Here is a 25,981-nt window from a genome sequence, read left to right as displayed (position 1 = left end):
ACTATGTATTGAATTTCTCCAATAGTAATACAATTTACTCAAGGGAGGGGTCGGCCGTTCCGGCTCATTGTGTGCCTCTTGTCAATTCAGCAATTTACTTCTTGTATTTGAGCAAGTGTCCTTCAAATCTTAGTGTATTTAAGTGTATTGATTAGCATTGTGTTCAACCAAGTTACATTGGTATCAGAGCATACGGTTCTCTTTCACTTCTATCGTGAGAGACGATCACCGTGAACACTAGCTATCTCTACACTTAGAACATTATGGACAGCCATACAATGAATGTTGGAGATGCTAATACAAGAGGCAGGGACAATGAAATGCATGCCTCCAATGCTTTACAGGATGAGCAAACTCATGTGGTGCACAATAGGGAACATGAATATGTGGGACAGCCGTCTCGTGGCAAAGAGAAGATGCAAGAAGAAGAGTCGATAGTCTTGAGGGCTGAACTTACTCGTATGCAGGCTCTTCTCCAAGCACAACAAGAAGAATTGAATCTCTATCGCCGCGAGGATCCATTGGTACATGACAGTTTGAAGACCAAGAAAGCTGAATCTTATATGGATCATGCAATGGCAATGATTGCTCAAGAGTTGCACATGCAACCAAGGGATGCAGCACGTGCATACTTGGCTCGTACCGAGGATGCCTATGCAGAAAAGGCAACCATCCCACATGTCTTGGAATCCCCACAAGTGCCCGAACAAGAAGTTATGTCTAAGAGGATGAATCTCCATGCTATGGGAGAGGAACAATCAGTGACTTCACGCCATGCAGGAATATCTCATGTAGCCCGTGAAGGATACAATGTTTATGGCAGTGGTCAAAATGTATGTCAAATGCCATTGCCGGCTGAAAATGTACATGCACAACACATGCAACATGGGCTGCAATTTTCTGTTGGTGCAGGTATTCCGCGTATCTCTCATGCCACTCATGCCTTCGAGTGTGCTCGTGAGGGAGAAGCTATGGCTGAAAATGTATCAATGCATGTTGAGGGACCAGCCATGCCTCATGCTTACAGGGCACATGTATCTATGCCTTATGCATCACCTTTTGGTCCAAAAATGATGCCAATTACAGGGACTGTCCCAATGGACAAACATGGGGGAAAACATGTTGAGATGCACACACATGCATCAAAGTCTCGTGACTTCAAAGCCAGAGACAAATCTGTGAAGTTTGACACATATCATGGAGGATATGATGCATCAAAGGCACTTGCTTTTATTGCCCAGTTTGATATTGCTTTCAGTGAGGAGGATTTCACTCAGAAATCCATGATCCGGCATGTAAGCATGTTCATGAAAGGCACTGCTGCCCATTGGTGGCTCACGGAGAAGCTCTCACCGAATCCTGTTAGGTCATGGAAAGAGTTCAAGGAGAGGTTCTATGCTCAATTCTTGCCTCCCAATGCATTGAATGAGATAACAATGAAGTGGGATTGGGTAAAGCAAAATGAGGGGGAATCGGTAAATGCATATGTACAAAAGTTTTGGAAAGTGCTTTTGGAGGTGTCTCCATTTATGCATGTCACCGAGGCGGAAAGGAAGAGAAGGTTTCAATCGGGATTGCAACCCGTGTACAAAGCGGGATTACAAATGTATCCTGGTCATACCTTACACCAATTAATCGCAGCCGCCACCGCCACCGAGCAATTGGAACTCAAATTGAGTAGATCCAATAAGGCTAAACCCTCATTTCAAGGCAAAGAGAGGGCTGTCCAAAACCTGCAAAATGATGGACAGCCACCTAAAAGGGACCAAAACCAAGCCAAATCAGGTCCAAAAGCTGAAAATAAGTTTGCTAACAAGCGCCGTTATAAGCCGGCAAACTTTGGTCTTAGTGCTGAGAAGAAGGAGCAATATATGCGTGAAGGCAAATGCTTTACTTGTGGCAGCACTGAGCACATGGCAAGAGCATGCCCAAATAAGAAGAACAAAGCTGAAAATGCTAATATACCGAAGCCTAATCTGCATATGGTTCCGGATGTGCAGGGCAACACTTCACATGATAGCAAAGATAGGGTTGTATGTAAAGCTTGGGGACAGCTCAAAGATCAACCCGCTTTGTTCATGTTTGATGATTGTGCATCGGAGAATTTCATATCCACTCAGATGGCAGCTGCTTTGGGTATTGAAGTGGAGGACATGGGTCCTCAAATTGAAGCAGGGGCTGCCTTTGTTGGTAGAGAAGTGCAGGTCATGCCTATTTTTGGCAAGTTGCGCATACACATTCAAGGCTATGTGGATCATGAGGATTTTCTTGTGGCACCTTTGAATGGCTGTGATGTATTGCTTGGAAAGCCTTGGCATACACGTATTGATCCGTGCAAGGCTTACAAGACTAACAGGATCACCTTCATACATAAAGGCCGAGAACATGTAATTGATGCTGGTGAAGAGGGTGATACCATTCCCCTTGTATCTCATGTACAAATTAAGAAAGTAATGAAAAAGAGTATTTTTGCGTACTTGATTTTTGTACGAGATCCTATTGAGAAAACTAATGTACATGTAAACACTCTTTGTAATGATAGGCTGAAATTTTTGCAAGAGCACAATGATTGTTTTGCTGATGAGTTACCAAATGAGTTACCACCTGTACGACCGGAAGATCATCGCATTGATCTTGTGCCGGGTAGCTCACCACCTAATAGGCCAGCCTATCGTGTAAGTGCATCCCAAAAAGAGGAGATCATGAAGCAAGTGAATGAGCTTCTTGAGAAGGGTTTGGTTCAGCCAAGCTCTTCTCCATATTGTTCACCCGTCCTCTTGGTTCAAAAGAAGGATGGATCCTTTCGTATGTGTGTGGATTACAGAGCTTTGAATAAGCTTACCATCAAGAATAGGTTTTCGATTCCACGCATAGACGACATCCTTGACAAGTTGGATGGATCGGCATGCTTTAGCCGAATTGATCTCAAGAGTGGATATCATCAAGTGCGTGTAGTGCCTGAGGATGTACACAAAACTGCTTTCAGGACAGCATTTGGGCTTTATGAGTATCTTGTTATGCCTTTTGGTCTTACAAATGCCCCGGCTACATTCAATAGAATGATGGATCGCATATTCCGTGGGTACAGGAAATTTACAGGTGTCTTCTTTGATGACATACTAGTCTTCTCGAAGACCGAAGAAGAGCATAAAACTCATTTGGCTATTGTTTTCGAAGAGCTCCATAAGCATAAACTCTTCATAAATGCAAAGAAGAGTGAGTTCTTCTTGTCAGAGATACATTATCTTGGGCATATTGTGTCCAAAGATGGAGTGCGAATGGATCCTGCAAAGATTGATGCAATTCGGAATTGGCCCGAATTGAGTTCGGTGCATGAGATCCGCAGTTTTCTTGGATTATGCTCTTACTACCGCAGGTTCATTCGGCACTTTGCATGGATTGCTTCTCCTTTGCATGATTTGACAAAGAAGAAGGCCGTGTTCAAATGGACTAATGTAGAGAGAGATGCATTCCTCAAATTGAAAGATGCAACTACTCATGGTCCAGTGTTGATCGTTCCGGATTTGCAAAAGCCTTTTTGTGTGGAATGTGATGCATCTGGAAATTGCATAGGGGCTATCCTTAATCAAGAGGGACATGCCGTGGCTTATGAGAGTCGTAGATTGCATGATGCAAAGCTATCTCTTGGCATTTATGAGAAAGAGCTCTTGGCTGTAATTCATGCACTTACTATATGGAAACATTACCTTCTTGGGGCTGATTTCACTGTGAAGACAGATCACCAGAGTTTGAGATATTTTCTTACTCAAACTAAATTGTCAGAGAAGCATATGAGGATGGCCAATTTCCTCTCTATGTTTCATTTTCAGATCTTGCACACCCCGGGAAAGAAGAATGTAGTGGCCGATGCATTGTCACGAAAGCCGTATGTAGCAGCTATCTCGGTTGCCTCTCATGGGGACTTGTCTACCATGCGTGATTTGTATCATACGGATGCTGATTTTGCCACTATTTGGGCTGATTTGATGGCTGGTCATGCACATGCCTCATATGTGATCAAAGAGGGTTATCTCATGAAAGATAATTGCCTATGTGTGGTGTCTGACATGAGGCAAAAGGTTTTGGATGAGTGCCATGCTCCTCCATATGCTGGTCATAGAGGCATAATGCCTACTACGCACATGATTGAGCGGTATTTCTTTTGGCCAGGTATGCGGAAGGACATAGAGGCACATGTACCTGCATGTATCACCTGTCAAAAGGTCAAATTTGATAGGCAAAAGGCACCAGGTTTGCTTCAGCCATTGCCTATTCCCACGCAGCCATGGGAAAGTATTACAATGGATTTCATTATGGACTTGCCACGTACCCAGCAGGGTAATGATGCAATTTGGCTTGTGGACAGGTTTAGCAAGCAAGCTCATTTCTTGCCGGTCAAAAAGACCATCAAAGCTGAGCATATGGTTAAAATATATCTTGCACAAGTGTTCAAACATCATGGAATGCCGAAGTCCATTGTGGGGGATAGAGATCCCAGGACTACAAGTCTCTTTTGGCGGGCCTTATTTGATAATATGGGTACCAAATTGGACTTCTCATCAGCTTATCACCCTCAAACGGATGGGCAAAGTGAGGCTGCAAATTCAGCCGTGTTGGATCTCTTGAAATGTTATGTGGCGGATCAGAAGTCTTCTTGGGAGAAGTACTTACCGCTTGTGGAATCTGCATACAACAACACGGTGCATGCATCTACGGGAAAGGCCCCGTTTGAGATTGTTTATGGTAAGGTGGTTTTGCCACCCATCCTTCGCACAAAGGATGAGATATTTGCAGCTGATGAGTATGTAAGAGACTTGGATATTGCTTTTGCTCAGGTGCGGACAGCCATTGCAAGGTCACAAGACAAGCATAAAAAGGCTGCCGACAAGCATAGAAGGCAATTGGATGTTAAAGAGAATGATTGGGTATTGCTGAAATTTGAGAAAGCAAGACTTGCAAAGAGGCCTGGCAAAGAGGGTGCATATCCTAAGCTTGCAACTAGGTACTATGGACCTTTTCAAGTGATCGAGAAGATCAATGAAGTGGCTTTCAGATTGGCATTACCTAGTCATTGGCACATACACAATGCTTTTCATGTGAGTCTCCTTCGCAAGTATGTAGGACCGGAGCCCAGTGAAATGGTCATTGAGGATCCACCAGAAGTGGATGAACTTGAGGAGATCTTGCAGCCAGAGCAGATTGTGTATCACAAGGAACGCAAGCTTGCTGCAAGCAAAGTTGTGAGGCGTTACCTTGTGAAGTTTAAGAACTATCTTCCCATTGATGCTAAATGGGTAGATGAAGAGTTCTTCAAAGATTGCCCGCATGTGCTTCAGACATATTTGGATGCATTTCAGTTGCGGACAACTGTTTAGAAGCGGGGGGGAATGTCACCATTTGGCCACCCAAATGGTTCACTCTTGCTTTCACACTATGTACATATTGGATTGGTGTCCATGGCTTATGGAATATGCCTATGCAGGTGATTGACACGTGTCATGCTGTATAGTTGGATATGATATTCCGCTGGGACTTGATGTTATCATGCCCGGAATATCTGGAGGACTTGGCTTTCCGCTGGGACTTGTGCCTTTGTGTACATGCCCGGAAACGCCTGGAGGACTTGGCTTTCCGCTGGGACTTGTGCCTTTGTGTACATGCCCGGAAACGCCTGGAGGATTGGCTTTCCACTGGGTCTGGTATTGCATATACTTGCCTGGAAACGCCTGGTCTTATATGGTTTCATGAACGGAAATTGCTCATGCCAATGCTGCATTGCATAGCATCTTTATGTACTTGCCTGCAAATGAAATTGCATGCTGTTTTCATGCCTGCATGATCTATGTGTAGTTCCGGGCTAGGGGACGCCCGCCCGTGAACCGTGCGTGTGAAACTGTCTGCTGACATGGTTGTGTGGCATGTGAACAGGTGGTAAGTATTACCCAATCTAGGCTCAAATAGCCCTTAGGACTTAGCCAATATTTATAAGTGAGTGCGTTCCCACTTCATTAAAGTTTGGGCGCCCAAAAGTCACTTATAAATTATGACCGCTTCCAAGTTCACACTCACTGAAGTCCCGAGGCGGACAAGACTCAATGTCCAGGACCTGATCCTCCCTTTTTACTCATAAATGGGCATCTCCCCATGTCCCTTCACCTGATTGGACCCCAATTCACTTACTTATTAAGAGAAATTCGTGTTTTCTCTTCATGAGGACTTTTGGAGGCTGAAAACTCTGTTTTTCCACCATTTCTCTCCATTTCCAAGCTCTCCATAGCCATACCCAACTTGCTAGGGTGTTTTCCAAGCTTCCAAGAGTGTTTCCAAGTGCTAATCACTCTCCTACTCACTCCCAATGACTGAAATTCAGCAAAACAGCTCTCATTTTTGCTGTAATTTCTGGTCTTTTGCTGAAAACCCTAATTTCAGCCTTCCTTTCTCAAGTTGAACCATAGGGGAAGCTTTCCCAAGGTTCCCTTCATCCTCTTGAAGACTTTTGTCGCGAAGGATTGCGGCAAATCGAAGATATCAACACTTCTAAAGCTTCCAACGCGAAGGCTTCTGCTTGCAACAACTTCTATGAAGACTGGTAAGCTAATTGGACAATGTGTTGTCATTACTTACTCAGTAGAAGGGCAGGACTCCTTGTTTAGCCGCCCTGTGTAGTATTTCTCTTGTCCTATGTGCTCTTGAAGATGTTGCTACCTTGCTTGGTAGAACATAGAGCCAATGGTAGAGAATATGGGCACTGAAGTCGGGCCGGGCATCAAGGCAGCTCCTTGGTGATCTACATCGACATACCATTGTTTTCTAAATGCTGAATTTCATATGCATTGGCATGGAGGATTTGGCAATGGATGCCCGTGAAACTATGTATTGAATTTCTCCAATAGTAATACAATTTACTCAAGGGAGGGGTCGGCCGTTCCGGCTCATTGTGTGCCTCTTGTCAATTCAGCAATTTACTTCTTGTATTTGAGCAAGTGTCCTTCAAATCTTAGTGTATTTAAGTGTATTGATTAGCATTGTGTTCAACCAAGTTACACCCCCCCACCCCCGGACCCCCAGTGTTCTGTAAGACTATCACCACTTGGTCCATCTCCATTTCTGGAGCCACTTGTATGGGACTGTCACTCCATAGAGCGGCCAAATTTGTGCCATGTTCACATGTGGCCAGGCCAATGCCCCGTGTGAAAGGGTCAGTCATCTTGTGTCACATGGACGGGAACCAGTTTTGTACCACCCGTGTGACCAGTATTGTGCCATATGGACAGAGCCTGTTTGCTACCACCCATGTATGACCAGGATTGCATCTTGCCCATGGGACTATCACTCCATGGTAGGACTGATATTTGTGCCGAGCTTTGTCTATGGGATTGTCACTCCATAGGAAGGCCCGTGCCAAGATTTGTGTTTTGCCTATGGGACTGTCACTCCATAGGAAGACCAGGACTTCACATTTCTGTCACACTAGTTTTGTGCCCGACAAGAAATTCTTGTACAAGTTTCATGAAAGGGAGATTTCGTCCATTACATGTGCACATGCATTCATGTTTAAATGCACAAACTTGTTTTCGCATGACATGTTTTCGTGTGTTTGCCTGCTATGACGTGCCACTACACTAGACGAGGACGCCCCTAGTGTATCGTGGGTGTGCTGTTTGTTGACGAGTTGGTGTGGCATGTGAGCAAGTGGTAAGTATTGCCTTTTCGACCTTTTTCAAATGTAAAATCTATAAAGTAGTATAAACCTTAATATTTATAAGGTTGGGTGTTCACACATATTTAAAAAAATGACTCGACACCTTTCAATGTGGATGCCCAAGGATTAACCATTGATTAAGGCCTAATAATATTTAAGACTAAGGATTGCATGGAGAAAAATCCCCTCCAGCACGTGGATGGTGGTATGCGGTGGTTGATGGAAAGGGGCGTCGCCTAGATTGGAGGAGTGGGAATGGTTTTCTCAAACCGTCGGCTGCTATCTACTCCGGTACCCGCCATCAAGCGTACCAGCGAGCTACTGCTCCTAGACCCGCGTGCTGCTGCCCCTGTACCCGTCATCAGGACCTGCCTGTTGCTGCCCCTGTACCCGCCCTCACACCGCCCGCTGCTACTCCTGTACCCGCCTCCAACCCTGCTGCTGGCTGCAGCTCCTGTACCCACCATCAGCACCTGTTGTTGTAGCTCCTCTACCTCCCATCAGCACCCGTTTGCTGCAGCTCTTGTACCCGCCATCACCACCTGTTGCCGCAACTCTTGTACCCGCCATCAGCACCCGTTGTTGTTGCTCTTGTACCCGCCATCAGGACTGGTTGCTACTGCAGCCCCCACCTCTTCTTCCGACTGTCTTCCTGCTGCTGTCTGCACCAACCAAGACCGCATTAAAGGGGACAGTCTCCTCTCCTTAAATCCTAATTTGAATCTCAATCAGGTACTTGTTTCTGTAATTCAAATTCAAATAAGATTAAATTTAAATGTTGTTTCTCCAAGTCTTGTGTAGGAAATCATCACCACCGGTTTCCTGCACCGTGGAAGGCCACTAGGATGGTGATCTTTCCCCGTGAGTACCCTGACCGCGCCCTTACATTTAGAGGAGCCAATGAAGGCCAATGGGGTTTGAGGGAATCTGGGGAAAAAGCTTACTTGGGAGCACCAGGTATCACTTCCCTCCACAGTGCCTCACCTTGCCAGGTGTTAGTACAGCCATGCCTGTTGGTGCACAGTCCCGGAAGACCAATGAGGGGCGGGTGTTCACCCAGTGAAGGTGGGAGACTACCTGTGATTGGTCTACTCTGACAACCGATTCTTCATCAACAGAAACCTTATTGTTTCAGTTGTATTCACTCTATGTTATGGAGAAATCTGGCCTTGGGGCCCTTGAACACTCGTACATATAAATACTCCAAGAAATACAAACTGTATTGGCCCTTTCCGGCCCCAGTGATGGTGTCAATTGTTATTTGTCATTTCCAGTTTTAATGTTGCAAGTATTGTTCCATTGTTTGTATTGGTTAAGTGATATGATAATGTGTATTTTATCTTCCGATTTGTAGGCCTTCGTAGGGAGCGGCTACAGGCCGGCTGACCTCTCTCAGCCCTCGGCGAGCCCCTCCCCACAGCCTTCCTCTCTAATGGATTTCTCACAGCAGCACCCCTCCCCGGCCTCTCCGCCCCTCCACCCTCTCTCGCTGCCTCCCCCGCCTCCTCGCCCCCCTCCTATCCCATTCTCAATACCAATTCTACCCGCAGCAGTTCATTCTGGCCCACCCTCATCATGCGAGCCCTCCCTCCCCCAACCATCTACCTCTCCAAAGCACTCTCATCACCCCCCAACAGCCCCAGACCCGGAGCGGAGACAACCAGCGGGTTCCGTCCGCCACTTGATTCACTGATTTTCTGAACCAGTTGAGATGACCATTGTCACCTCCCCGGTGAGGGCTTGCCCGAGAGTCCCCAGGATCTTGGAGCAGCCTGTAGACTATAGTTTCTTCCGATGTCTACCGACAAAAGGGACCAACATGTTTGAGGAGAAAGTAGCCCCTATTCGGGTATGTGTGGTCTTTCACCACTCCATACACTCTACGCCAAATAACGGCGCGATGATCTTCTCTTTCCCCTTCAATGCAGCCCCGGGGACGGAGTGGGATCCTGAGTTGGTGGCAGTTGCCATCCAAGGACAGGTAGTCGAGCTCTCCCACCATCTCCACGATCTTCGCATCACCGCCCGACATTCTCACCCATTTTTGGCCTTTGACTAGGATTCAGGAAGGAGCTTGGAGGTTCAGCCCATCGAGGCCAGGACACGGAGATGGTAGCCTCCAACCTGGAGGTGTTGCTTTTTGTATTCATGCATACTTCTGCTGCAGTACTTCTCCCCCCTTCTTACAGATACCTCCATTGTGATCGATGGAGTTCGGAGTATGCATATGCTCGTGCTCGGACAGAGTGGTGTCACATGGAGGATAGGATTAGTGCCCACCTGGCGCGCCTTCGTCCCCGGACAGAGTGCGACTATTCCCCGTCCAAAACCTTGCCCAAGACTCTTCGAGTGGAGAGCAGCTCCGCTAGTGCCGGATCACACAGAGATTAATATGCGCATTGTTTCATGGACATTCATGGTTTAGAGCACCGAATCTGAAACTAAGTTGAGACCTTTGATTTTGATATGAGGATCAAGATTATTGAATTCGAGGAATTCTGTTTGGGAATCCAGACCTGTGATCTAGAAGTCTTGGGATACGAGATTAAGATATACTCATTGTATTCATAAGAAAATCAAAACTGAAAACTTGCATAGAAACCCTGTTTTCTCAAAGGACTGTCTTACGCCAGAATGCTGGAGGGAGCTTTTGGTATATGTGTGTTCTAAGGGAAGTTCGGTTGCAACAGCTGGCGGGGAGTGTTCAAAGGACGGCTCACGCGGCAAACCTGCCCAGGTCGTGACCAGCCTCGGTATGGTTAAAATGGTGCGCTTCCGGTACGATGGACGAGGGCCAACGAAGCGGTCCCTAAGTGAAGTGCCAGGACACCTAAGGAGGATCCTGGAGGGTTCTGACCAGGCGATGCACGCGCTCGCGGTGCCGAGGACACCCATGCGTATGTCGTGGAAGATATATATGTATGATGACGAGAAACTTATTGTAATCTGTTACTGGATCTCGTTGTTGACCTGCTGGTCTCAACGGAGAGTCAAGAGTGATACTGTTTTGTGAGAAACAAGGATTGAATGGAAATTTTGAGTTGTGACATCTGTACCCAGTAATTGTTTGTCAATGGATTGTTTTATAAATTAAAGTTTAAAGAGGAGTGTGTGAGTATCTGTATTCTAAAGCAAAAGTTAAGAAAGGCTTTCAACTATGGGTGGGTGAGTACTTGTATGGTGTTCTACTATTCCAGTGGTTGGGCAGTGACTAACCCATGGGTGCTTTCAGAGATAAGACGTCCTCAAAAGCGAGCTTGAGAGAGACAAAGTTGGGGGTCCCATACACATCTTATTCCTCCAAGAGTAGCACCTTTCAGAGGGGCGCACCCGCCAATGCAGGAAGATTCTTCTAGGCAGGAGTTACACTTTCTGGTCCCCATCCTTTGGCTCCTCTGGGACACAGGGAGGTGTGTGTATTTCTGTAAGTGAGCAGCTTTTGCCGGCAATGACTGACTGAGGAGTCATAGTCCCGGGGCATGCACAGTGGATTATCATTTTGATCAGAGAGGATAGCGTTGGCTTCCTCAATGTTTATGCGCCGAACGCCGCTGCAAGTAGAGCCGTCTTTTGGAGCACAGTCCGACAGCCCTCCCTCAGGCTGACTTTTGGTGCTTGCGCGGTGACTTTAACATGATAGAGGCAGCAGAGGACCGACTTGGAGGTGGCACGGCCACAGTCTCAAGAGTAGAGTATTCGGCCTTGGAGGAGATGATTCTCGCACTCAAGCGACAGGACCCTAGGAATCTTCCAGAGTTCGGGAGTAGCCCTGAGAGCCTTTGGTTTTCGAGATCGGATAGGAGGAGCACCGGCCCCAACCTCTCTAGACTAGACAGGTTTTATGTTGATGAATGGGCTTGCAGCGGAGGGGGCATGATTGGTATTCTGGCAGGCACTTCCTTTTCTAATCAGGCCCTAGTTATTTTGTCCTTAGAGGACCCCTGTAGGCACAACAGGCATGCGAGCTTGAGAATTCCGGACAGCCACATTCAGAACCCCGAGATATGTAGCATTAGAGCAGATATTGGCTAGATTTGACTTTAGTTCAAGCTTTGCTGTGTACACATTGGATGAGTGCTTAGGGGAAATCTGGAGTTTCTTGCACGACGCAGCCTAGTGCCGATTAGAGGGCTTCCGAGAACAGGAGAGGAGTTTGGGGAGTCGTCTAGCCTCTTTACAACGACTTTAAAAGAGGTCCCCCGATAGCCGGTATACTGAGTCACCTTTCTGCCGCTCGTACGGAGATTAGATCCATCAAGGAGACAAGGGTGGCGTACAGGTATAGCCTCTTTTTGGACTCAGGCTGGCAACAGAGTCAAAGGGGATTTCTTTGAGATAGCCGTCCCCCACAGGAGGAGAGACGGCATTCGCAGATTGTGTGGCCACGATGCAACTATTGTTTCATACCCACCCCCCATTGTGAGAGCCATCGCCACGGACTTCTTTCCATCTCTTCTCAAGGGTGCCCCATAATCTCCACAAGTGGTGGGCACACACGAGAGGGTCTGGCGGTGATAGGATTTTTTGTGCCCAAACCTTTGAGCCCAATAGATATGCCTACCCCAAACCTCTGAACTGAAATAAGATAGTGGGGTATGTTTAGGACCTTAGGAGATAATGGTTGTTGCATGGCCACCTGCACCAAGTGAACTGCTGTTGTCAGCTGCAATTAAGTGAGGTATGAACTGCTGCATGTGTTGTGTGGTTGCGGGGTAGTTGACAGAGACGCGCAATAGATGCATAGGCAAAATAGAGTTGCGGGCATAATTGCGTGCAAGAGGATAGAGGTGAAGGGTTGTGAGAGAGCCAAGGGGTCTGGCTATGTAGCAGCTCTAATAGAAGCTTGCTGGGTTTCTTATTTTGTTTGGGAAGAAGGCGACGTGGGAATTAGGTTGAGGGAGCTTGGCTTTGTTCAGAGCAGAGGATGCAAGGGTGATAGAGGATCTTGTAGGAGGTTGGTGCCCTAGGATCTCTGAAGCTGCATCTCTGTTAGAACTTAGACAAGTCCAAGGTTTGCTCAACAATTCCCTGCTGTGCTTGAAGGACGAGACCTGCAGAGGGTAGCTGCAGTGTTCAAAGATACTTGTTCTTGTGGAATTTGAAGAAAAAGGCTTGTAGAGCTTGCTGAAATAATCTCGTGGAGGATCCCTCTTGTTCTTGATGATCTTTCTTTTCTGTTTAATCCCCAGGTCTCAGGGTTGTTAAGACAAACTCAGTTATCATCTATATGCGGAAAGTTCCCTATGGTTTTAATTGATGAGTTGTTTATGCTTTGGTTTAAGTTGTTTGATTTAAGATTGCTAAGTGAAAACATGTGTGAGTGAGGATCTGAGGTTTGCTAAATCAAGTCTATGTCAGAACACTCTTAATTGTGAGTCAGCAGGGTCTGACAAAGTCAACTGGAGTCAGTTGTGTGTTTGGGTTAGTCAGTTAATGGTATGGAAGAATAGATCTTGACTTGTTTAAAGCCTATGAAGTCTGGTCTGGCAATCAGAGAATAGTTGGATAGGTTGTGGATTGGATAGTGGTCTAGGTCAGCTGAGGGTTGTTTCAGGTCAGAAAAGTGTCAACTAGGGTCAACTAGGTATCAATAGGAGTCAATTGAGGGTATACAAGGGTAGATATGACCTCTTTGGGTTGAAGAGGAAGTGATTTAGGGTTTGGTCTGACTCTTAGAGGTCAATCAGCAGCAGTCGGATTGGAAGAGTTAAAGAAGAAAAGGGTTCCAAGGTCAGTTGAAAGTCAGCTGTTGTCCGCCTTACGTCTGTGGAGTTGAGTCTTGGTGGGATTTGAGGTTTTAAAGGGATTGGAAGTGTCAGCAGACACTCGGGTGGTGAGATCTAACTCAGAGCAAAGTCAGCTGAGGTAGCTAAGTCAGATCTCAGTTAGCAGGAAGTCAGCGAGGGGGAGCTGATAGGATCAGTGAAGTTCTGAGGCACGTATTTGAAGTTTGTTGATACTAGAGGACAGTTTGGGAGCTTGGCAGACGTATTTCTGACTAGGGTTAGTAGCAGCTATCTGATTTAGTCTCCAGTTAGCATTTGATCGCCTGAGTGTCAGCAGAGAGACTCTTTCGTCAGCTAGGTGTCAAAAGAGATGAGCTGAAGGTTTGAGAGAGAAGATCGGGGCTATGGGAGGTCAGGTCTGAGGGAGGACAGCTCGTGCAGTCAGCTAGATCAGTTTGAGGGATTTGGAGAGTAGATGTCAAGAGAAGTGAGGAAGAAGATGTAGCCATCGAGGAGAATAGTATGGATTCCTCCATTTGCAAGACATCTGAGGATATGCAAGATACAGTGGGGAATTTTGGATCCACGGATTCCGGAGAGTCATCATCCCAAAGCAATAACGATATGTCGACTGAACATTATTCTGAAGTTCCTGAAGAGGTGAGTGGTTTGTTTGAAGTTATTCCTAGGGAGGGGAAAGCAGATGTAGTCAATGATGTATGCTTGGAAAGAAGGGATGTCAGTGTGAAATCTCCGTGTGATAGTTAGTTTGTCAATGGATGCATGGGTGTTGAAGAAGAGGTGTGCGGTATTATTGGTTTGTTTGCTAGCGATGGTAACAGTAGCAATGGTGGTGAGTCCATGTTTGGAATGGGATCTAGTGCAGAGGTAGGGTCAGAGGAGCCTTGTGTTTGTCTCCAAGACGAGATACCCATGGAGATGGGAAGCCAAGTGATGTTGTCACAGTGCTCATCAGAGAGTGGTAACCATGAGTCATGTGAGAAAGTTGGAGAGGAGATGCCTCTTGAAGCTATGTACATGGATTCGTACCCATGTTATGAGGATGTGGATACATGTGTTCCAAGTGGCCAAGACATAGCTTAGGAGTTGGACATACTTCTGGATGATGCTTGGGAGTTGTATATGGAGGACATGGTGAATTATTTTTTTTCAAAATGTCAGGTGCACATGGATTTTGGTGTGAAGGATAGATATGAAGAGCTTATTGGTGCTATGCCAGGTGATCTTGACTGGAGAGACCATGTGGCTGCTTATGACAGCTTGGAAGGAAAATGCAATCTTGTAGATGATGTGGTAGCAAATATGCACGATGACTCGACATTGATGATTTCAGTGAAAATGAACCAGAAGTGGAGCTTTATCTAGAAGTACAAGTGAATGTGCAGCGTGCGTGTACCAAGATTGCTATGTTAAGCCTGCCTTTGGTTGATGATGATGTTTGTGAAAATATTGATGATGTGTTGGATGCTTCTATGGACTCCCCTGATATGCTGAATCAGAATGTTTTGAGGCAAGGTGATTCCATGGGATTTTATGAGAGCCCGCTAGTGCTTGATGTGAGATCGGTGATTATGGGTGGTGTCTTGGACATGCAGGGCAGTCAAGAAGGTGATGAAAGCTGTATTGATGAAGACATGATGCAGGAACTAGCCCTGAACATGCCATTTGATCCAGGAGGGCTGGAGTATGTAGATGTGATACATGGATTACACTCTTGTTTTGTGTTTGATCCAAGTGGAGGGTCACAGTGAAGCAAATGATGGTACACAAACCAGCTACTAAGAGCCAGAGTTAGCTGCAATGTTTGAATAAAGTTTTGCCAGAATAAGTGGTTGAGCATGAATGCTCTAACCAAGGGGGGGCTTTGCAAACTATGATAGGTGTTTTTTGTGCCCGAACCTTTGAGCCCAATAGATAAGCCTACCCCAAACCACAGAACTGAAATAAGATGGTCGGGTATGTTTAGGACCTTAGGACAGAATGGTTGTTGCATGACCACCTGCAACAAGTGAACTGATGTTGTCAGCTGCAGTTAAGTGAGGTCTGAACTGCTGCATATGTAGTGTGGTTGCGGGGTAGTTGACGGGGATGTGCAAAAGGTGCATAGGTGCAATAGGAGCAAGAGTTTAGGGGGCGCAAGAGTTGCGCGCATAAATACGTGGAAGAGGATAGAGGTGAAGGGTTGTGAGAGAGCCAACAGGTTTGTTTGTGTAGCAGCTCTGTGAAGCTTGCTGGGTTTCTTGCTTTGTTCGGGAAGAAGGCGACGTGCGAATTCAGTTGAGGAAGCTTGGGTTTGTTCAGAGCATAGTCACCAGGGAACGGGAGCGGATATGGGAACGAGGGGCCAATCCGGAACGGGAACGGGACCCCTTGCAATCCGGAACGGGATCCGGAACGACACGTTATCATATTTCAATACACATGAGTAGACAAATATACAATTAAAAGCAGGCAAAAAGAGACAAATATACAATTGAAAGTAGACAAAAAGAGACAAGAATTTGATAGCAAACTCAATGACCTTGTTCATATTTAGAAAACCAGAAGTACAATAGCTTGTACAATGTACAGCCACATAGTGAAAGCTAGATAGCTAAGAACAAAGAAACCTAAAGTTCTAGGTGACATCAAATAGGTGCAAAGATGTCAGCTAGATCATCCATAGATGCATCATGCATCGATGCAGGTGGAGGTGGAGGTGGAGGTGGAGGTGGAGGTGGAGGGTCGTCATCATCCGACTCAGACTGTGGCTCCATATCTATGAAGCTCTCATGGTCAAAGTCACCACTAGCAACCTGGGCTAATAGTCGCAAGTTGGCTGACACATACACAAGGTCATTTGTTCTGGTAGTGAGTAGCCGATTTCTCTTCTTCGAGGCAACATGGCTAAAAACACTCCATAGTTGCTCAATTGGAGAAGAACTTGCATTCTGACTGAGAATGCGCATTGCAAGCCGTTGTAGCTCTGGAGTACCCGATCCGTAGTTCTCCCACCAAAGAGCACCTCCCATAAGTGTCCTATCTTGCTGGGCATCTGCTGAACCAAAATTACCTGTCTTTGCTCTGTACTTTCCCAAATCAATTCTAATCTTGCTTCTCATCGTAGCATCAGGCACCAATCTGGCAAGGATTTTGTCCCAGCCATTTGTGACTTCTTCATCCCATTCCTGGCCTTTGCCTTGGAACTCTGGATCAATCACAAATGCAGCTGCATGCATTGGTGAGTGATATCGGTCCCACCTTGCTTGACACAAACTTTGAAGTTCTGCCTTCTTTGTTGTGTCGGGCTCCAAAGAAAGGATATGCTCCACCATCTTGTCCATGCCCTCATAAACTTTGCCAATGCAAGGTTTTTTCCCATCCACCATACGCAGCATGTAGATAATGGGCTTCGTAATGTTGACAACATGCTCAATCTTCACCCACAAAGGAGCATAATCTTTTCGTTTGCATAATCTTTTCGTTTTTTGTTTTGTTTTTTTTTTAAATAAAACGGGTGCCCAACGTTTTGGGCACCCTTTAAAAAAGGCCCAAATTTGGGCCTTTTTTAAAGGGTGCCCAAAACGTTGGGCACCCGTTTTATTAAAAAAAAAAACGGACACGCTGCCGGCTGCCAAATCTGGGAAAAAAATTTGTTAACGCTGCCGTTTCGCGAATCAGGAAAAATAAAATAAAAAAAACGTTGCTCCACGTTCCACCGTTCCCAAGGTGGCTTCCTCCACGTTCCCCCATTCCACACCAGTGGAACGGCGTTCCCATGTGACTATGGTTCAGAGCAGAGGATGCAAGGGTGATAGAGGATCTTGTAGGACGTTGGTGCCCTAGTTAGGTTGCAGGAAACGTTTCCATTCAGGAAACGGCAAGCCGAAGTAAACGCAAGGAAATGCAAAACCCATTTACTAGGAAACGTCGGGGGTAGGCTAAGATTTGAAAAGAACACAGACATTTAGAAAAAATATAGCACATGTTTACATATAGTTTTTGACGGAAGGAAACATGTAAAAGCATGTAACAAAGTAGATGAAAAGAAGACCATAAGGGCTGAAATTCATTAATCAATGATTGTGCAAGAAACAACTTGTTAACATGGGATGTACGAGTACATAAGGGCTGAATTTCAGCCATCAATGACAGTGCAAGATACAAATTTATTACATGGGAAGTACACCCTCATCCTCAACTAGATCCTCAAGGCACTCATTCAATGAATCCTCATCCAATACATCCCATGCCTGGCATGGACCATAAGAATAAGAGGGCTCTTTCCGTGACAAGAGCCTAAGATTACTATGCACATAAACCAAGTCATCAGCCTTCTTATGCCCTAGCCGATTCCGCTTCATGGAATGTATGAATCCATACGTTGACCAATTTCTCTCACATGCCAAAGCGCTCGACACTTGAGACAAGACCCGAATGGCCAATCTTTGCAACTCTAGAGTGGCTGTACCATGGTTCTCCCACCATGCAATAGGAGAAAGCTTTTGCATGTCCTCCAAAGCTGATGCCTCCGCAAAATCACCCTGCTGTCCGATGTATTGTGATAGTTGTGCCTTGAATTCTGTCTTCTCTGCCCCATCTTTGCCCACCCTATCCACTGTCATCCGCCACCCTTTCATCACATCATTATCCTTGTGTGCCTTCTTGGTAAACAAATTTCGATTTAGGACAAAAGCTGTTGCATGAAGAGGCGAAAAGCATTTCCCAACACTCTTGTGCCAGCACCTAAATCTCCTCGTACATTGCATTGCCCTCGCTTTCTTCTTTCAAAATCTCCTTTATTTGCTCAAGCATCTGATCAATGCCCTCGTACACCATACCCACGCAAGGTTCATCTCTATCCACCATGCGAAGCATTGCCATGACTGGCCATATGACCTTTACATACTTTTCTGTGTCATCCCAAAAAGCAGCTGACAAGATTCTATTCTCTGTGTGTAAAGCGTGCTCATTGTGTTTCTTCCATGCATCCCATTCCTCACTCGTAACGAGCTGCTTCAAGGGACTTTTCACCTTCACCAATCGATGCAACATCATAAAATTTGAAGCAAAAAGAGTGTCACCTGGCCTAACAAGCTTGAGCTTTGAATGTTTACTAAACATAGCCCTCGTTGCATCATGGTTTGAAATGAACTACTCGACTTCTTTGCCTTGGGTGATTGCGCGATCCATCCACTCGATAACAGCCAAGTCCTTTAGCAAGAGATTCAAGCAATGAGTTGCACATGGTGTCCAAAAGATGTGGGGAAATACCTGCTCCACCAAGTGACCTGCAAGCTTGCAATTGGCAGCATTGTCTATAATTACCTGCACCCACTTCCCTAATCATCTCCAAAAGAGCTTCTGCAATAAACTCCCCTGTTTTTTGGTACCCCGATGTATCAATAGACCTTTTGAATAGCACACCTCCTGCACTCGAGACCATAAAATTTATCAAGGGCCTCTTTGCCATGTCTGTCCATCCATCTGACACTATGGAGCACCCATAGTGTGGCCATGCAGTGTCCACTGCAGATAGATGGTTGCCCACCCTGTCTCTTTCCTTGTCTAGAAGCATGGTGCGAAGCTTCTCATTGTTGGGAGCTTTGTATCCCTTGCCAAAAGATGCTATTGCACCCACCATATCATGATAATAAAGAGACCGTGCAATAACAAACGGCATACCACATGCATAAAAGCATCGACCAATTGCCTCATCTACTTCATCACAGGATGCATTCTTGAACATACCTTCCACAGACGGTTGTTTAGCAAGCTTGTTGACGGCTGTCCATTGTTGAGTGTTGCTAGTTTTTTGCTTCTTCATGGCGTTGTCGTGGTCTTCGCGAGTCATCTTTTTGCTCAGACACCTTGCAACGCACTTGTATACCTTGGTTCTTAATGCCAAGCAAATGGGCTCGAACTCGTGGATAGGAGCTTGCAAAATTTGTGTTGCAAAAAGTGCAAGACCACTTCTTGCTACCCCCCTTTCCAAATGTTGCATTCTCGTTCACGTATTTCCATACAGGCTCAGGAGCATGAGGTGCTTTTGGCTTGAAAGGTGTGAGAACATGGTTGCAAGAAAGAAGTTAGGAAAAGAGAGGGACTCTTTTTCTTGTAAGCTTTAAATTTAGCTCTGATTCAAGTTGTTTTGGACAGAGCCACTTAGGGACAGAGGCTACCTTGATGCATTTGCATTTCAAAGCTCTATGGCGAATAGCATCTGGGAGAGAGAGATGGTATTTAGGATTGAGGGGGCACTTGCAAGGCTCAAAAATGACACTCCTAGGTACACAGTTAAAGCAAAGGCAAGGAGGCTAGGGAGCACAATTCAAGCAAATTCAAGCAAAAGCAAGGAGTCTCCTCAGGTTGCATGGACCCATGGAGGATGAAGGCAGAGATAGAGTAGAGAGAACACTGGGAACACAAACTGTGTACTTGTGTAGTGTGTACAGAGAATTTGAGAAATTGTTTTTCTTTAAAAAAAAGGCACCCCCAAAAAAAAAAATTTAATGGACCTTAGAAAAAAGCCCCAAAAAAAACGGGCCTTGTTGAAAATAGGCCCGTTTTTTTTAAATGCTTTTAATAAACTGCAACAAAAACGGGCCACTTTATAAGTGGCCCCCGTTTTTCTTTTAATGCGCTGCAACAAAACGGGCCACGCCCAAGGTCGAAAACCGTTCTTTTTTGGGGTAAAAAATCGTCGTTTCGTAAGCGTTTCCCATGCCACGAAATGTTGTTAGCTAGATGGTGGTCTATGTCAACAGAGGGCTGTTTCAGGTCAGAAAGGTGCAACTAGGGTCAACTGGGTATCAATAGGAGTCAGTTGAGGGTATACAAGGGTAGATATGACCTCTTTGGGTGAAAGAGGAAGTGATTTAGGGTTTGGTCTAGCTGTCAGAGGTCAATCAGCAGGTAGTCAGATTGGTAGAGTTGAAGGGAAAAAGGGCTCCAAGGTCAACAGAAAGTCAGTTGTTGTCCGCCTTAAGTCTGTGGAGTTGAGTCTTGATGGGATTTGAGGTTTTTAAGGGATTGGAAATGTCAGCGGAGACTTGGGGGGGGGGGTAATAGGATCACTGAAGTTCTGAGGCATGTATTTGAAGTTTGTTGATACTAGAGGACAGTTTGGGAGCTTGTTTGGCAAACGTATTTCTAACTGGGGTTAGTAGCAACTATCCGATTTAGTCTCCAATCGGCATTTGATCAACTGAGTGTCAGCGGAGAGACGCTTTCGTCAGCTAGGTTTCAAAAGAGATCAACTGAAGGTTTGAGAGAGAAGATCAAGGCTATGGGAGGTCAGGTCTTGACCTGGGAGGACAACTTGTGGAGTCAACTAGATCAGTTTGAGGGATTTGGAGAGTATTCAGGTGTCCGACTTTGTCAGCTGGAGGACAGAGGACATCAACTGAGTGGATTGGTACTTTCATTTGGTGTTTTGCTCGTGTTGTGGTGCTAGGTGGTTGTCCCCTCCTCACGGTGATATGTTCGAACAAGCTATAGAGGCAAGTCTCCCCCAACACATCATTGCGGCACACAAGGGAGGTGGTTCCCCCTTCTCTTCAGTCATTCTTATTGACACTGTTCACTGCTGAATAGTTGGTGGAGGCATTGACGGCACTTTCCAGGGGCAAATGCCCGGGGGCAGACGGGCTTCCAGTCTCTCTTTCTTCGTCATTGGGACCTCATGGAAGGCGGCCGTCGAGCTGCCTTCAATGAGATTATGATCACAAGGGCCATGCCAGAGAGGCTCTCAGAGGGCTTGATTCACTTGATTCCCAAGGAGGGTGGTGACAAATTGGAGATCTGGCAATGGAGAGTCGAGACCCATCACTCTTCTAGGGACAGCCTATAAGATCTTGGCCAAGGCCATCAGCAGGAGACTTTAGCCGTTTCTCCCAAACTTGATCCAGGACACTCAGACTGGCTTTGTTTAGGATCGGAGCATTCTGGACAACATCTTTATTTTTTGGGAGGTGACGGCCTCGACCAGGATACAGCAACAGGACCTCATTGTGCTACTCCTAGACTTTGAGAAAGCTTATGATAGGGTGGATTGGAGCTTTCTCGAGGGCACAATGAGCAAGATGGGATTCCCCATGGAGTGGATTTGTGGTGTCTCGGGACTTTTCTCAACCTCATATAGCCAGGTTCTTATTCAGGGAGCCCGTTGGCGACAGATTCCTCCCTTTCCCGCTCGGTTAGACAGGGATGCCCTTTGGCACCGTACCTCTCACTATTCGTCGTCGCTGAGGCCATGAGTAGTTTTCTCTCCGCCCAGCAGACCGGGCTTTCAAGGATTGAGTCTTCCCCTCCGCTTGCAAGAGGAGCTGCTGGACTCAGAGTTTGCAGATGACACAACTTTCCTTGCAGGAGATGTGGGGAATCTCCAGAGGAGATTCACGGAGGCAATCGAGATTTTCTGCCGCGAATTTGCAGATCAATTGGCACAAGTCGTGTGGTTGTTGGGTAGGCTCAGAACCCGCATCGACTTGGCGACCAGTTGAGGCTTTCCAGTGGATCCCAAGGGGCACTCGAGTTTGTTATCTTGGTTGCCAGGTTGACATTGATCTCTCTCCCGAGCAAAAGCTCGCCCCGCTTCTTCTAGATATTCGGAAGAAGCTTCTATATTGGAGCTCGGTGAGGCTCTCCCTAGTAGGCAAAGTGGTGGTGGCGAAACCAGGTACTTCTAGCCACCATGTGGTACATCACTTCGTGCTGGGCCTTTTCTCAAGCATGTATTGGCTAGGTACAACGATTGAGCCGGAACTTCTTCTGGGTCGGTAGTGATGAGAGGCCAACCAAGGCCAAGGTGGCATGGAGAGTGATCATGTAGCCACGTCGTGCACGGGGCTAGGACTCATTGACCAAGCTATCCAAAGTCGTGCCCTGCTGGGCAAGTTGATTGTTAGAGGACTCCTTCCCAGTGGGGTGAGCCTTGGAAGGATTTCCTATTGGCCCTGATTTCAGCTCGCACTCCGAGTCTTGGGGGCCCTTGGCCGTAGAGTACCCGATGGATCTTCATAGAGATGTGAGCATGTGGTTTTAGCCCAACTTTTGAGGACAAATTTGCAGCCAGTTTACTTCGTGCTTGGGATCATCTCAGCCCAGCTCTCAGACAGATAGCTCCAGTTGCCTCAGAGGAGCGGCTTCGACAGCCTTTGGTCTGGAACCCCCGGATCCGTTTACCCAGTGGCCACATGTTAGCGGCCCGCGACCGCATGTATCTTGGTGCGTGTTAAGCATGGGACCAGCCAGGTCTCTTGGAGATTGGATTGCACACATGTGGTTACCCCCAGAGGTGCAGGAGTGAGGCCTGACAGGGATCCAAGGTAGAGATAGGCTCAAAATCTACATTGACTCAGCTATCCCTCAGGAGTAGTTGACTCCTATCCCAAACCTGACCCCCCCCCCCCCAAAAAAAAGTGTGGCTAGGCGTGTTTACCAGACATGAGATCCTCCTAGCGGTCCACAGAATAGATGAGGACAATCGTCTACTCACTCTTTCTATTGGATCCCATGGCAGACTAGAGAGATTTTTGCTTCCCTTGGAGGATTTCAGTGGCTGCACCTTGCAAAGGGTGAGGGTGATTGGTTTTCGGGCACGGGAGTGGCACATTGACCCAGCACCGAACAAGGTGGCCCGGGAGAGATTCTAGCGGCTATGGACTTGGCATGATTCCGCGAATCAGGAGTCGTCTCTGGATGCCCCCGTCTTTGCATATACAACGCGGCTAGACCACATGACCAGATGCCTGAGATAGATGGCACACCGGGAGAGTGGACTTGGCATGATTCCGCGAATCAGGAGTCGTCTCTGGATGCCCCCTTCTTTGCATATACAACGCAGCTAGGCCACATGACCAGATGCCTAAGATAGATGGCACACCGGCAACAGCAGCTCATTGGCAGTCTCATGGCCTATCATAGCACTTCCTTTCAGATTTCTGGAAGCAGCTTTGGGACAGCTTTCAGCCTAGAAAGATCACCCTCTTTTTTTGGTTGATGGCACACATGAGTTTGGCGGTCGGTACTTGGCTGGCCATTGGAGGTCAGCCAGCAGCTTGCCCACGGTACGGCCACCCTCAAGAGTCTCAGGGCATTGCCTTTGGGATTGCTTGAAGGCTCAGCAGATTCTCCACAAATTCGCTATGGACAACGACCCGGATCATTACATGGGGCACTGTCGCTTGGGCCACAGAGTCTGGAGTGGTAAGGGCTTCTGAGGAGGATGGAGGAGGGCTAGCCCTTCAGGTCTCTCACCAACCATCCTTTGGAGACCTGGCCCATTCCTCACAAATAGAGGCGGTGACCCCATTTGGCATTATAGACCACCTGTGTGGTTGTCCCCCGCCCCCCCCCCCCCCCCCTTCCCCCTATATGAGATAGCCTTCTCCTCACAGAGCGGCCAGCCAGAGGAGAGGTGTCTCTTCCCCTCTTGATCATTTGCTTTTAGCCCTTAAAAGAGGCGAGTTCGTTTTTAGCTCTTCGTGGTTGTATCTAGCCCTTTGTGGCTGTTTTTTCATTTTAACGAATAGAAGGATCTTCTTCCCAGAAAAAAAAAAAACTCTCTTTTCTTCTACTAGCCTTGTAGGGGTAGTTAGAAGCAGTATGATTTAGAACAAAGTGTAATGATAAAGCTTTGGCTGAAATCTCAAAACAATGATCAATGCAATCCCTGTGGAGCAGTAAACACTTGCCTTCTTGCAAGTACCTTTGCTGAGAATGGAACTCCTCAAGTCATCCTTGCTTTGCTGCTGCTTCCTGGCTGGAAAGGGGACTGTTTCTGATGTTCCAAGGGTGACGACGATGAATGAGGGGAGTATGGACCACAAACTGGCTAGCCTGCACGGCCCAGCCATAGCTGGGATGCTGTGGAGTTTTTCATCAGCCCTTAAAAGGTCCTCAAACCTGCTCCAACCCAGGTCATGCTGATTCGGCCCCAATCTCTCCTCTTATGTTCCCAGTCTGTTTTCTACCAGCACATGCATGCTCCTAATATACATGTGTAACCCTGAACCTCGTCTCTAACAAATGGCCAACACTCACGTAAGACACATGCATCTGTGCAGGGGGACTCGATTGCACCGAGCCTTTCACTTTCACAATATCCAGTGAAACCTTTTGAATTTAGGCTACTCTTGCCAAGAATGACGCAAGAGACTAGCTTCTTTGATATCAGAAACCATAACACCAGATGTTGCTTAGCCTTTTTCTATTCAAGGATGGCGTGTGTTTATCACATGTACAATGAAAATGTAGATTAGCATTTACATGTGAACGAAGAGCCACTTACAGCATGTTATGCAAGAACTCCCCCTTCGGAAGACGAAATTTTTTTATGTTATCAGCAGATGCAGAAGCGAAAGAATGCCTGTAAGACAAGTCAACATACAAGTGCTTTTACAAACTGCATAGGGAGGCAATCACTGCCCTCAGGAAAATATTTAAGTGTACTTACTCAAAAGGATGCATTGCTAGCGCTCGGACTGACTTCTTATGGAAAGTGAGAGTTGACATGGACTTGCCTGTGCCAAAAACCATCAACGTCAACCAAAGATTATTAATTTGCATATATCCGACTGCTGACACTGTAGAGCAAGCAAGGCAATGGATACAATGGACACCAAACCTGCAGCAAGATCCCAAAGTTTGATGGTTGTATCATGAGACCCAGTTACAACTTGAGGGTCCTGAGAAGGAAAAATCCAGATATTATTTACAAAAGCAGTTCAGAGATACACACAAACCAGGAAATAAATTGGCATGATTATGTCTCCATGCAAAGACAAGTCTTATATGAGAAACTGTGTTTTTTTAACATCAATGCCCCTGGGCACAACAAATAAAACAACACAGACAAGTGAGAGCTATGTACCGTGGCTTGAGTAATAACCGAGCAGACCGTATTTTCATGCCCTGATAAAGCATAAACTTGGGCTTTTGTCCGCATGTCCCAAACCTACATCAATTACACACCAATTTAGAAAACAGTATCTCTCTATCTCTCTCTCTCTCTCTCACATGACATGGCAGACATATAACACTGGCAGAGTAGAGGATGGGCTCCTACTCATGGATCCCCTGGCACCTATGGATACCATTACAGCCCAGCTGGCATCACTCCTACACACGGCTGCATTACAGAGCTTCCCACATCATGTCCACTCAGGAGAGCCTGCGAGATCTGGGACTATGCCCCAGAACAGATGGTATGATGACGAGTGTAGAGCCCTATACTCACGGCTCCGCATATAGAGAGCCTTGGGAGCCATCATAGAGCAGGACTCGAGGAGAGAGATGAGGAGACTTACTCGCCGCAAAAGGCAGGCCTTCGCAGAGATACAGGAGCTAGAGATCTTCCATTTCTTCATGAGTAGAGATAGCCCTATCTCATGGCGGCACTTCAGAGAGCCCCGGACACCGACACCCATTGCAGACCCACAGACATGGCACACATATGCAAAGGGCCTATACCACGCCCCACAATAGCCACCTATACCTCAGCCACAGGAGCCTCGACCTACCACAGCTAGCTTCTTTACCCACTCGATGG

General features: G+C 46.6%; 1 protein-coding gene and 1 pseudogene across 2 annotated transcripts in view; both read right to left on the bottom strand.

Annotated features, from left to right (window-relative positions):
- LOC147636112 (protein pleiotropic regulatory locus 1-like) overlaps positions 1-25,981 on the bottom strand; it is a 143,833-nt gene that overhangs the window by 51,997 nt on the left and 65,855 nt on the right. For both annotated transcript variants that reach the window (XM_086801552.1, XM_086801553.1), the window contains exons 11-14: positions 25,304-25,387; positions 25,058-25,118; positions 24,887-24,953; positions 24,722-24,799 (exon numbers count right to left, since the gene is read on the bottom strand). In XM_086801552.1, the coding sequence (XP_086657678.1) occupies positions 24,722-24,799; positions 24,887-24,953; positions 25,058-25,118; positions 25,304-25,387 (290 nt within the window). The remainder of the gene's footprint in view (positions 1-24,721; positions 24,800-24,886; positions 24,954-25,057; positions 25,119-25,303; positions 25,388-25,981) is intronic.
- LOC147636114 (uncharacterized) lies at positions 16,077-19,255 on the bottom strand (annotated as a pseudogene).

Source organism: Cibotium barometz, chromosome 8 (genome assembly GCF_041138505.1).
Source record: "Cibotium barometz isolate CiBa-2024 chromosome 8, ASM4113850v1, whole genome shotgun sequence".
Taxonomy (NCBI): domain Eukaryota; kingdom Viridiplantae; phylum Streptophyta; class Polypodiopsida; order Cyatheales; family Cibotiaceae; genus Cibotium; species Cibotium barometz.
The sequence above is the reverse complement of the archived record's forward strand: the minus strand, read 5'-3'. Positions and strand labels throughout refer to the sequence as shown.